Source organism: Mycetomoellerius zeteki, unplaced genomic scaffold (genome assembly GCF_001594055.1).
Source record: "Mycetomoellerius zeteki isolate Tzet28-1 unplaced genomic scaffold, Tzet1.0 scaffold35, whole genome shotgun sequence".
Taxonomy (NCBI): domain Eukaryota; kingdom Metazoa; phylum Arthropoda; class Insecta; order Hymenoptera; family Formicidae; genus Mycetomoellerius; species Mycetomoellerius zeteki.
In genome coordinates, this window is record NW_017257338.1 from 581,208 (window position 1) to 593,764 (window position 12,557).

Consider the following 12,557-nt stretch of genomic DNA (forward strand, 5'->3'; position numbering starts at 1 on the left):
GGAACTGGTCCTTACAGCTCAATAATATTTGTGTAAATATACATTTTCCAATTCTTCAAACTACGATAAATGTCATCACATGCGTCAAATTGATAAAGACACTTGTCGCTAGATGCTCTAACAACGTTACATTTTCTTCTAGTAACGTTCATGGTAACGCAGTTACATTTTTGAGATAATGGTAACGATTTTACCAGTTACTTTTGTCGTTATAGCCACGTAAAAGTTTTAATCCTAACTAGACCGTATATATATTTTTTTGCGGTAAATATTCTGGATTTAGAATGCAAAATTCTGTAATATTTTATATATATATATATTTAATTCAGTATTTGAATTTTATTTCTCTACTAAAAGATAAAATTTTGACTTCTTTTCAAAATATTTACAGCTAAAATCTGTATATAATAGCGTTTTTCATTGGCAGAACTAGTATGCACTCAATGTACTTTAAAGCAGTGGTACACAAATCGGCGTAAAGATATATGTTTAATATAAAAATATAGAAACGAGTTAAACTGCGAAATCCTCAATACATTTTATTATGCTATTTGATGAAATATACTTTAGGCATTTTATTAATTAAGATATCTTATTTTTACATTCAGATTAGAGAAGTGTACAATAGCTTTTTAATGTACACTGAGTTCTGCCAATAAAAAATGGTATAATATTCTATTAGTGTCAAGAAAAAAAGTAACGACTCGTTTCATTTTGAATGACGGTAACGGTAACGATCGAGTTACTTTTGCAAATCAATAACGAATAACGATAAATGAGTTACTTTTTGAAAAAAGAACGATAACGGTAACGAGTTATTTTTATGAGGTAACGTTGCCAACTCTGTATAAATATATCAACACAAAAATGTATCTTTCTAATACATATAATCTATCTATCTTCATATGAATGTTGATACCATTATTAAATACAATTAAAATTAAAAATGTAATCAAAATTTATATAGTGAAGTTTTTTTACAAATTTAATTATTTTACAAATGTAATTTTTGTGAAATGTATATTTCACACAGAAAAATTGAGGTTTAACGTCCAATGTTCGAATGTGAATGCGAATTACTAAATGAAGACAAAAAGATTCAATATATCAGTTAAACAATAACATAAGTATGTACAATAACTTTCCTTAATTGTTAAAAGAATTATTAGTGTAGAAAATATTTTATATAATATGTTACATATATGTATATATATATATATATATATGATATAAAAATAAATAGAGTAGGTTAATGAAAGTCAGCAACGATGACCGGCGCAATTTCTTAGTGAATAATTAATACTCAGAAGTTGGATTGATGTCTTCTTTATTTGAATTGAACGTTTCAACTCTCTTTGAAGTCCTCAGCAAAAAAGATACAATAGCTCACATGTCCATAACGATTAAGTCACTCACAAATTGACGATGATGAAGCGTTACTGATCTGACAAATTTAAAAAATCTCATTAGAGTGATAAATGAGTATCGAAATTAAATGACTCACCATTAAGGAGCATGAAGCGTGTCATGAAACTTTGTTACATATATTCAAACTTAAAAGGTAGTTGAATTGTGTTGAATTCGGATATAATAATCGTACATTTTGAAATCACGTCCTTGTACGACGTATCGCTCAGATATGAACAATTCTTAAGACAGTGAGAGGTCAAATAGTAAAAACATTATAAAGGCATTAAATTTGTAATAAATAAGAACATAAAATACAGTGTTCAATTCAAATAAAGAAGATATCAATCCAACTTCTGAGTATTAATTATTCACTAAGAAATTGCGCCGGTTATCGTTGCTAACTCTCATTAGCCTACTCTATTTATTTTTATATTGTTTAGAATTCAAAAGTCCTGTTATAATCATTATTTGTGTGTATATATATATATTTATACATATATGTTTATAAATTATATATAATTTATAATTTATATATTTTACAATATTTTATATATATATGTATATATATAATTTAGATAATATTTTTCATTTTGGGTCTATAGCACACACTGATTGCAGAAATAAAAATTAAAAATGCTCTTAAAGTGCAAAAACTGACGATGTATCATATAATTCTTCTCTCAGTATGTTCAATTTTCCAAGTTATGCACAATAACTATAGTCATGTAAGAAATACTGCATTTCGCTTTATTAGAAGAATACTTATTCCTGAAGGAATTGAGCGATATTACCCTTTATTCTGCATTTGCACGCTGAATTTTCTCAGAAAGTTTCGAGGGGGAGAAGGTACTCTTGACCCCGCGTAAGATCGCACTCCTGCGCGGACTCCCGATACCCGTCACATGCGAGCATGCCTTAATGCACCTTTTATTCCGCGAAAACCGCTTCATTCGAGAAAATTGATCGAGTGTGAAAGGCCTCGTTCCACGACCCATTAGAATTCCATGCGCTTTGATCTTTTCAACGAGCCGGAGTGTATCCGATCGCGCTCTGTCGTCCCACCTCTCCCCCTCCTTTTTATGAAAAGCGCTTTTCGCGGGAATCAAGCGCGAGAGTGCAATGAAATTAAATTCCAAGCCAAACAACAGTCTGACACGGTCTATCATTCTTTCAAACTCCTCTCTAAATTAATTCACGTGCAATATTACGATGTCAATTTATAAAGCATTGCTCTGTTCATGAAAAACTACGAAAACTTGATGTTGGGTTTTAACTGTTGCAATATTTTACAAATTAATCTCCAATTCTTTTAATAATCTAGGCTAATAGACCATATAAGTGGTAGCTAACATTTGCACAAATTTATTTGGGCTATTTGAAATAATTTGTGTCTCGACGAAGATTCAACATTCGAAATCATGTTGTTTCGTGATCCAGCGATGTCTGAGTCGTAGACCACTAAAGTACGAATACGACCAAATCGGTAAGCTGCAGGTATATCACTTTTCAAGACAGCCTCAGGCTCGGGAAGCCCACGATTTTTGAGCGTAAGCCTATCAGCGTAGAAGCCATTATTGTTGGTCACCCCTCGTGCGGGGGGTTGAAAAGACGAGGGCTAGAAAGAGATCGTTTTTGAGACCGCCGATCGTCGCCTTGCTGGGCGCACCCTGGATGCTCTGATGCCCTCTAATGGCCTTAATGAAGTGTGTACACCTAATGTGTACGTAGAGTCGGGCGCGGCGTCATAACGACACTAATTTTTAAGCATAACCATACACCCAGTTTCACAACGTGTGAACAAGAGTGGTTGCTAGAACTTTCGTCAGCAAGAATCGCAGGACGTACCTTAACGCAGAACCCTTTCCGCAGTAGGGGAGTTTCGCATTCTTCGCTGCAAATTAGGGCGATTTTGACATTGGAGATCCGAATCGGTTAATTTCGAACAGTTCAATTCCTGACATGCTTTATAAACACACAAATAAAAAAATTTTACTTCTCGTATCAATTATTATTACAAGAATAATATAATAATTTGTTGAACGTAATGTTTGTCAATTATAGTATTCTTATTATATAAAGCAAAGTTTTTCACAAGAAATTGTTATCAAATCAATAATAGAAACGTTGTATTCCAAAACAATATCTACCATTATGCTTGCAGCTCAAACAGAGCATTCCCGCACAGAAACAATAGTTTTACTGAATCTAAAAATGTAGATTTGAATCTGAAAATAATTTTGTTAGACCATCAAAATAATTATGTAGAACGCTCAAAATGATTACTAGAATGTCAAAATTTTTTATTGTACAACATTGTTCATTGTGCTTAAACGTCCTCTATATAATTATTTTAATAGTCCGATAAAATTATTTTAAGAACTGTATCTAACTAAATTGTCAGATACTCCATCAAATCTGTTCTTTCCGTAGGCGGAGCTAAAAACACTGGACTTGTGATTAAAAAAATTTAATACATAGAACACAAACACCAAGCTCAGAGAACATAGAATACTAATACACAATAGTATTACACAGTAGGACAAACACAACAAATTAGAATCATATTGAGTTAGAACGAAAGTTTCGTATCATTACTTTATTTGTATCTTATTTACATATTTTTAAAAAATTTCCCATACAGCACATTTTATTCCAGAAATCCTTCTGAGAACGTTCTCAGGATGTTGAGACGTTCTCAAGACGTTCCTCAGAACGTCCCTTAGAGATCTGTGCTATATTGATTTTGATAATATCATTCGATAGAGCAAAGTTTCAGCTTTAAGAATCTATTTTTAAACTATAGTACGACGATTTTTAACGGAGTTATGAGCAACAAAGTCAAAAGGCTCCTTTTATTTAGTCTGCGATAATTCAGTAACAAAAAAATCTTAAGAACATGAAAAAAAAACAATTTTGCAAGGCAAACTTTAAGCGTTTACGTTAGAAAGTCGAAAATTTTTGCGAGTTTGGAGCACATAACAGGCCCACAAAGTAACAAGAAAATTTCCTATTTTACTCAGCTTGTGGTTTTTCATATGTAAAAATTACCAAACTCAAAAGATAGTAATCTTTCGAAAGTAGAGATTTTAAGCCTTAAAATCCTTTTTTAAATTCAAATTTCACTCATTTTTAACGAAGTTACAGTTGAATTTTAAAATTCATAGCGCTACAAACTCAAGTTAGTCCTATTAATTCTAACCAATATAAGTTCGTAATACGAGACGTTAGTCGAATTCTGAAGTCTACTTTGAACTTAAGATGTCGACTCGTTAATCGCGCGCCGCGCGCGTCTTGGAAAAGATCTTTTATTTTCTTCCCGTCGGCAGCTTCATAACGATATGCTACAGCTGTGCGCGATATCGATCAGATTCATTGTCAGCTGACCGGCAGAAGGTAGGCGACGAAATCGAAGGATGTAACAACGATTTGAATGGAATTATTTCCTGTGAAGTACACTTATCGATTAATTACATCGTGAATTAACGGAATGTTAAACAGATAAACATTGGCACGATAATAAAAGCGGAAATTCACTTGTATATGCTTTAATATTTCAAGTTTCAAATGAATTCTGCTACATCAGATCGAGCGTACTCGCATGAGAGAGCGATTATTATTTCGCAGAGGCAACGTTAATTCCGGATAATGACGCTCGACGAATTATTAGCGCCGAAAAAAATCACAACGTTTCGTGTGCGATTCTAAGCATTATATCTCCACCTACGCAAAACCATCGCGGTAAGCATCAGCTATTGCGAATGTACCATACGTGCTTAGGAATATTATTTCGACTTTACACCCAAATTAGTCAGTGGTTTTGCACGAGTCATTTATATGAAGTTTATGTAGAAACCATAATAATGTTTGCTGCAATGTTTACATGGACAAAATATCAAATGGAAAGATATCGAGTTATTACGCGTTAAATTCTACAAATTAATACGTAAAATTGTAGTTTTATTAAATAAAGCTGTCTGCATATATAATTTTATTACAAATATTACATTAAATTGGAAATAAGTTTAAAAAAGTTTTATTATTTATAAATCATATATGCCTTTTAATTAGAAAATATAAATGTATAGTTATTATTAATCAAAATTTTTTTTATTATATTTTATCTTGAATATCACAGCCTTGGAATGGTCGTTTTAAATTACATACTTTGGAATAAGGGTTTTATGATTCTAATCTTTCTGATTTTTATTATGTAATTTTATTGCGCTATTATATTTTGTATTACAAATATATTTCTATTTGCGCTATCACAACTGTATTAAAAAAATAAAAAATTTTAATAATATTTAGTTGATAAACACGCAACACGTTATTGTGGTGATAGATTCAAAGAAAATATTAATATATCAATGATTACGATGTTGGTTTTTATTACTACAGATTTACTAATAGAAATTATTTAGACTGCATTAGCGTTGAGTTTTCGCGATAATTTTTGTAAGATGGCAAAATCTTTTTAAACGGCATCGCTACCGGCGATTTTTGCTGCCGTCAAAAAAACGCAGAAGAAGAACGGAAGGAAGAAGAGAAGAGACTCCGTCGGGAGACAGAAACGTTGAAGAACGAAGAGGTAGAAATATGAAGTGAGCATATTACTATTGAGAATAAGTACCTGGCTTCGAGACGGTGCTCTGTTCCGAAGAGAAGGGCATGGAGCAATGGGGGATGGACGGTGGGGGTGTAAATGGGGTGGCACAATGGGCACTAATGGATTTCAAGCCGCCGCGAGAGGCGCTGCTTTTAATCTAATTGTCCTTCGTAACAACCGCGATCGCGATCAGTGGTATTCAATTGTGATCCTTCATCTATACTGAAGCATTTTGTAAAAAAGTGAGAAACGCGGTTAGTGGAAATCTGTTGAAACAAACGCACAAGCGCTTAAAGCCGGAGATATCATTTTTCTTCCATCTTTAGGAAGGTAACTACAATTTATTATACGTGTCTTGTACGTATAACACGTTTCTAAAAAAATATTAATTTATTTATTTTAAAATAAGAATGTAAAACCTATTAATACTTAGAATTTATAAATTATATTAAATATTTTGAAATTATAACTTTACGTGAAATAAAAAAGTGAAATATAAAAGGCATTAGATTTTGTTCTTTAAACTGCACGCTTATTTAGCATTGTAGAGTTATCAGTATTCTCTAATCATGTTATTTCTCTGTAAAGAAGGTTAACATATTTGTACCGAATATCCCAAAGACGCCACGAGATTGTAGATCAAAACGAGATTATAGAAATTCAATGATACCGTCTAATGGACGAAATCGGGTCGAAGTGGACCTCGAGCATTTCTTTCTCTTTCTTCTAGTGGTTCCATTTAGCAGAACTTTGCGGCATTATGCGTCGCGGTCGTTGAACTAAAACGCAAGCGAAGCATTTCGAAAGCGTGCGCGTACTTCACCTAATGTGACAATACAAAATGTCTGCCCTGTTTCTCGAGTACGCCATCCTGAATTTCTTCGTCTAAAAACTCACGAAGGTGAGCACTTACTCATCGCAATAATCTGATGCCATTTGTATTTTTATCGACGTTATACACACACACACACACACACACACACACACACACACACACACACACACACACACACAGACACACTCATATACTATATATATATATATATATATTTATAATATTTATAAATATTATATTATTTTGTATATACATATATTCATTTTTTATAAATTATAAAAATTATTAAGAAGCAACAATCAAATAATCATCAGAAAAATGTCGCTTATAAGGCTCGATAAAATCCTTCGAAATGAAATATCATTCACTCAGCCACGCTATCTGTATACTTTATCGAGTCCATACGGATCGCGCGTCCCAAGCAGGTGGTGCAATAATTACCTTGCGATAACGCCAGGTGATAACGTTAACTCTCGCATTCGTCGTGCGGCCTTCGCCCTTTGCGACAGATAAATTTCTGATAATGCGGATAAATTGGCCGGATTGTAATTGCCGTTGTGCGTGTTACCGGCATTCACGTCGGGATGCGCCCGTTCCCGCCCACGAACGAAATTCACTTTCAACGGCGGAAAATGCGGAACTCGGGTTGAAACGGGGCGAGCGAGCAGAGAGAGAAAGAGGTTGCGAGAGGCGGGGGTGCGCGATTATACGCGCGCGGCGCGCGGCGCGACCCAGTCAGCTCTGTCAGCTCGGGGCCCGTGGGAATCCGGGGGTCCGTGCGGGGGCACCGCCAGCTGCGCGGAATTCAGGAAATCGTCGTAATGACGCGGCCAATACGCCAAATCTTTTCATGATTAATGACGCGGAAGCGATTTTGTAGCTCGCCCCCGTGTGAATTGCTCTCGGACAGGACGAATTAGGGTAGTTGAAGCCCGAATCGACGGGTGCGAAAGAGTCGCATCGAGGCACCTGCGGCTTGTTAATCGCGATACGCTAGTAAAGACTATTATAATAGTATGTGTACCGCAACACTTGAAAATATATAAGTGAAAAATGATCGCGTGGCGTTTGATGCTTCCAGGCACTTTATGTGTAAGTTCTTCCTCAGCCTTTCACTAATCTTTGAATCCATTATCTTGATTAAACTAAATATATCTACTTCATTTTCTCCTAATTTATTAAAAACTGCACCTATTCTGATTATTTCTATATCTTAAATAAAAAATAAATAATATTCAAGATTTACTTAATTAATTACTCATCTTTAATTTTATACTTTTTCTTTTATTTATTGAGAAAGGATTGATTTCGAGATCAGCTGTCAATTTGTGTTGACAAGCAATGTTAGTTTCGAAATAAATACTATTCTGCATGGTTCTTCGTAAGTTTAATATATTTCTTTAACTTAATGGGTAGCCTATATATTTACACAAAGTCTATATTGATATATATATTACATATGTATACATGATATTATATATATCTAATGTCCATATGATACATATATTTTACAAAACTTTTTCGCGTTTTCTCTCTCTCTGTCTCTCTTTCACTCTCACTCTCATTCTCACTCTCTTTCTTCACTTGATACATACTCCGGCGATCCTGTACGGCACTTGATCTTTTGGAAGAAATTTTACGCGGCTGCACTCATCTGTCTTTTTTACATACGGGATAAGGCAGTTGTGACACAGAATGAATATGATATATCGCAATTTTTGTATATTCTTTTAAAGAATTAAAACATAATTAAAACCAATTTATAAATTATTAAACAATGGTCTAATAACATAATTAACAACAATTAGTCCAATCAGGCCTTACACTTTGATCTATTTAGGAATTTTAGGAAAAAATAATCAATTTCTGACATCAATAAAGTAGATTGTTACATATTGTCAAGTAACGAGTAATGATAAATAATTATGGCACAAATAATAGTGCACAACTCATTATATAATGATACCTGGTTGCACTGTATATTGTATATTGCTATCTGTTAAATCTTATTTCGATGTTTTTTCCCTGAATCGCGAATAAAAATAAACAATCAAATGTCTCCTCATAAACTGCTAGTTGTAGTTTTCTGAAATATTGTACCTGTATATATATTTAATTTATTTAATAACAACAAAATAATATCACATATGTATGTAATAGTATATAAAACATAATTAATGCACACAAATATTATTTATATTTGTATATTAAAATATTTTTAAAAATTTATGAATGGAACATTTAATTTTTGTTTATAAAAAAAATAACATTATTCTGTTATTTTTGTTGAATATTTCTGGAGAAATTCAGTTATTCACTAAAAAGTCTCTATTAATTCAAAATCAAGTATTTTTATTTTTGCCTTGAATTTTTTTTAATTAAGAATGTATTTAAATAAATCAATTCTCACAATTTTAAAGTCTCTATGACTAAATCAAAAAGGCTGCGTATATTCAATCAGCAACTAATTATTATTGATTTATAACTGGTAAACTTATTATTGCGTCTTATGCGAATTCTAATTAGCGCTGAAGTTGTGTAAGTCATTGAACAATCTATTGATTGGACTAAGCTGCTGATCGAATATGTTCAAAATTAATAACATTAACCGATATATCATAACAAAATCCAAATATCCAAATGTATCAAATGTAATCTGTTTTCTATTCAAATACAGTGAATACACGTTACTCGAATCTTAAGTCCAGATTCTACAGAGTGTCCCGGAAGAAAACACAACAATAAAAGGATTCTTTGTTGTAATGGAAAGCCTTTTTCTAATTTTCCTTTTTTTTTAACTTTAGAATACATTGGCAAAAGCGTTTTCTCCCGGGATACATCGCATATTAAAATGCCTATCGAACTGTATGAACGACACGACTCCATACTCTTGCAGCCCTGACAAACGAAATAATTTTCTGACTCATACAGGATACTATAGGTTCGTGGATGTTTACGTCCGAAATGTTTACGTTAGTATCAAACGGCTTTTGGATGATCCGAAGAGGTCCTTACAAAGGTATTTACAAAAATTCGTAAACTCTCACAGTTAATTGTCCGCTTTACGTAGCGCTTCTTCCGCCTTTACTCTCAGCACTTCCGCACTCTGCTTCCTGATCTCGTCGTCGGACGACGCCGAGTCCTCCTCCCTGTCATTCTTCGAACTTAGGTTTTGTGGTATGCTCTGCACTCCGAGATTCAAGGGATGACCGTGTAAGTGGCCGCCCAAGGAGTGTCCGTTCATGTTGCTGTGATTCAGCGACGAGCTCGGATTCAGGCCGACCGGAAGCATCGTGCCAAGTGACGCCAGGTTCTGCGGCAAAGGCAGGCCGATGTATTGCGACAGCAGCGCGTGCAATGGCGGCAACTTGGGTGCACTCGGTGGCCAGGACGGGAAAACCGGAGGAATGAACCAGGGAAACGCGCCTGTCGGCGGACCCGAGGAGTCCGTACCGGGAACGCCGCTGGCCGTTTGCAACAGCCGCGCGTGAAGAGACAACTCGTTAACACCTGTAAACAGAATTCCGATGGGCTTGCTTACTCCTTTCACGTTACTCCAAATTCTTTCTCGGACAAAACTGGATCGACTTTTCGTTTCTGAACAATTTATACCTATTATTTTAACCCAGGAATAGTCACCCGAGGTGTTTTTTCCGGTGAAAAAATATGAATTATTGTAAAATATTATTTTATATGAATATTGTTCAATATATCATTCTCTTATTTAAAAAAAGTAACATAACTCAAGAACGTGATTTTCTAGAACGTTATTACCATGAATGAATTAAGTAAACATTATTAATTGTCAAAAGTGAACTAACTTAATTTCATAAATCATCACAATTCTGAAAAAATGTTTCTTAAGAAAAAATCGTCAAAGTTATCGTAATTTAAAAAGGGTGGTTTTTTTAATAATTGTAAAACAAAAACGACATTTAATCAGAATATAATCGTTTTACCAATATTATTTGATTAATCAATAATTTTCCGTCAATTCGAAAAATAGTTTTTTTTCCTTTCTCTGATAATTTTTAATTTTTTTATTTGTGTCAATTTTGAAGAAGACAACGATATTTTCTTTTTTTTAAATAATTATTCATCACAAACCTTTAAATATGTACTTAAAAGTTTAATTACTGTTCTAACTCTTTAATTGTACTGTTTTAACTCTTAATCGACACAGTCGCGAATTTGTATTTTGTTCTTTATTTTTCTGTTACTTTTGAATATTTCTGAGTAAAAATATATTCATTATTTTGAATTCGAAATACGAAAAGAAATTGAGAAGACCTCTTGTTATGCGATTAAATATAGTTAATAAATTTGGGCCTCTATTTTTGAAAAGAAACGTATACAAAAAAACTAGGAAAATACTATAATATACGTTACGTATACTATACTACATTCCTAGTTTTTCGTCTAAGTTTCTTTTCAAGAATAGGGACCCTGATCGTTATGCGATATAGGAATACTGCAGGGTTAAAAAGTCATTAGACTATTTTTACTGCTAATATTATCTATTCGATGCACAAGCTTTATTCAGAATGCTTCATGAAAAAATAATCGCGACCAGGTTTCTATTCTATATTATTTGCACGTGATAGCTGCGACAGCCAACACTAAAATTAGACATAATTGTCGCCGATTACATCTACCCTTCGTAACTTGCGCCCTATCGTCCTCTCATGCACATATTAGCGAGCGTAACGCACGTTACTATATTACTATAAAGCGAGGGAGCAACGATGGACGAAAACGAGCTTCCACGATTATTTAATTATTAAAAAAAAAAGAAAAGCGAAGACAAAAAGAAAAAGGCAGCGAAAAAGTTTACTTATGTGAAAAAAGAAAAAAAATATGATTTAATTTCCGATTTAAAAAGCATATTTATCTAAATTTAAAGAAACTTGAGGGTAACACAAATTATACGGAGAAATATTTAAATCATATTATGTTTCGAATAATTTTGTAAAATTAAATGTCTAATAATTAACAATCACAAGAGTATTTCTTTTTCTTAAAGTTTTTAAATTAAAAGTTTCCTTTTTTATTTCCGTTAGACATCGTATTGTTTCCGAGATCAATTTTAATTATTATCTATCAACTCACCGCCTTGTTCAACGTGCATAAAACTTGTATCTCTGCCTAAAGCTTTTTCCTTCTTGCGCCACTTTGCACGCCGATTTTGAAACCACACCTGAAGCAAAAAAAGAATGTTTATAAGATAAACATTCAACGCAATCTCACATAATTAGCAATAAAAATATTGTACAATCATTGCGAAATCATTTATTACGACCTTTAAAAATTTAAATATTATTAGAGTCTTAATTTGTTCAATTAAACAGTTAAAGTTAAGAAGTAATTCGTGATCTCTATTGATTACGAATTATTAGAACATCAGGATATTCGTCATGAAGATCCAAAATTGGCAGGAAAGGGAAGCCCATAAGAACCCCAAACGCGCGTATCAGAGCAGCCAACAACAAAAGCTTGCTCTCGAGGTTGATTAAGCTAATTGTTAACAATTATCCTGATTTCCTTCGTACCCCTGAGTGCTAGCAACCCCTGCCTCCGGCTCTATTCTCGTCTACCCCTGACGACCCTATCGTTGGTCCGGTTACCGTATAAATACTTTCGCTTTCCACCCGAGCTGTTACGAATTTTCGTGGGTACCAGAAGAAGCAACGGAAGAGAAAAGGGAAA

The 12,557-nt window shown here is 33.6% G+C and overlaps 1 protein-coding gene across 1 annotated transcript in view; it reads right to left on the reverse strand.

Moving 5' to 3' along the window:
• Positions 1–9,816: 9,816 nt before the first annotated feature.
• Positions 9,817–12,557, reverse strand: part of hbn (aristaless related homeobox homeobrain) — an 18,036-nt gene continuing 15,295 nt past the window's right edge. The window contains exons 3-4 of the mRNA XM_018452580.1: positions 11,961–12,048; positions 9,817–10,361 (exon numbers count right to left, since the gene is read on the reverse strand). Coding sequence (XP_018308082.1) covers positions 9,901–10,361; positions 11,961–12,048 — 549 coding nt within the window. The 3' untranslated portion in view covers positions 9,817–9,900. The remainder of the gene's footprint in view (positions 10,362–11,960; positions 12,049–12,557) is intronic.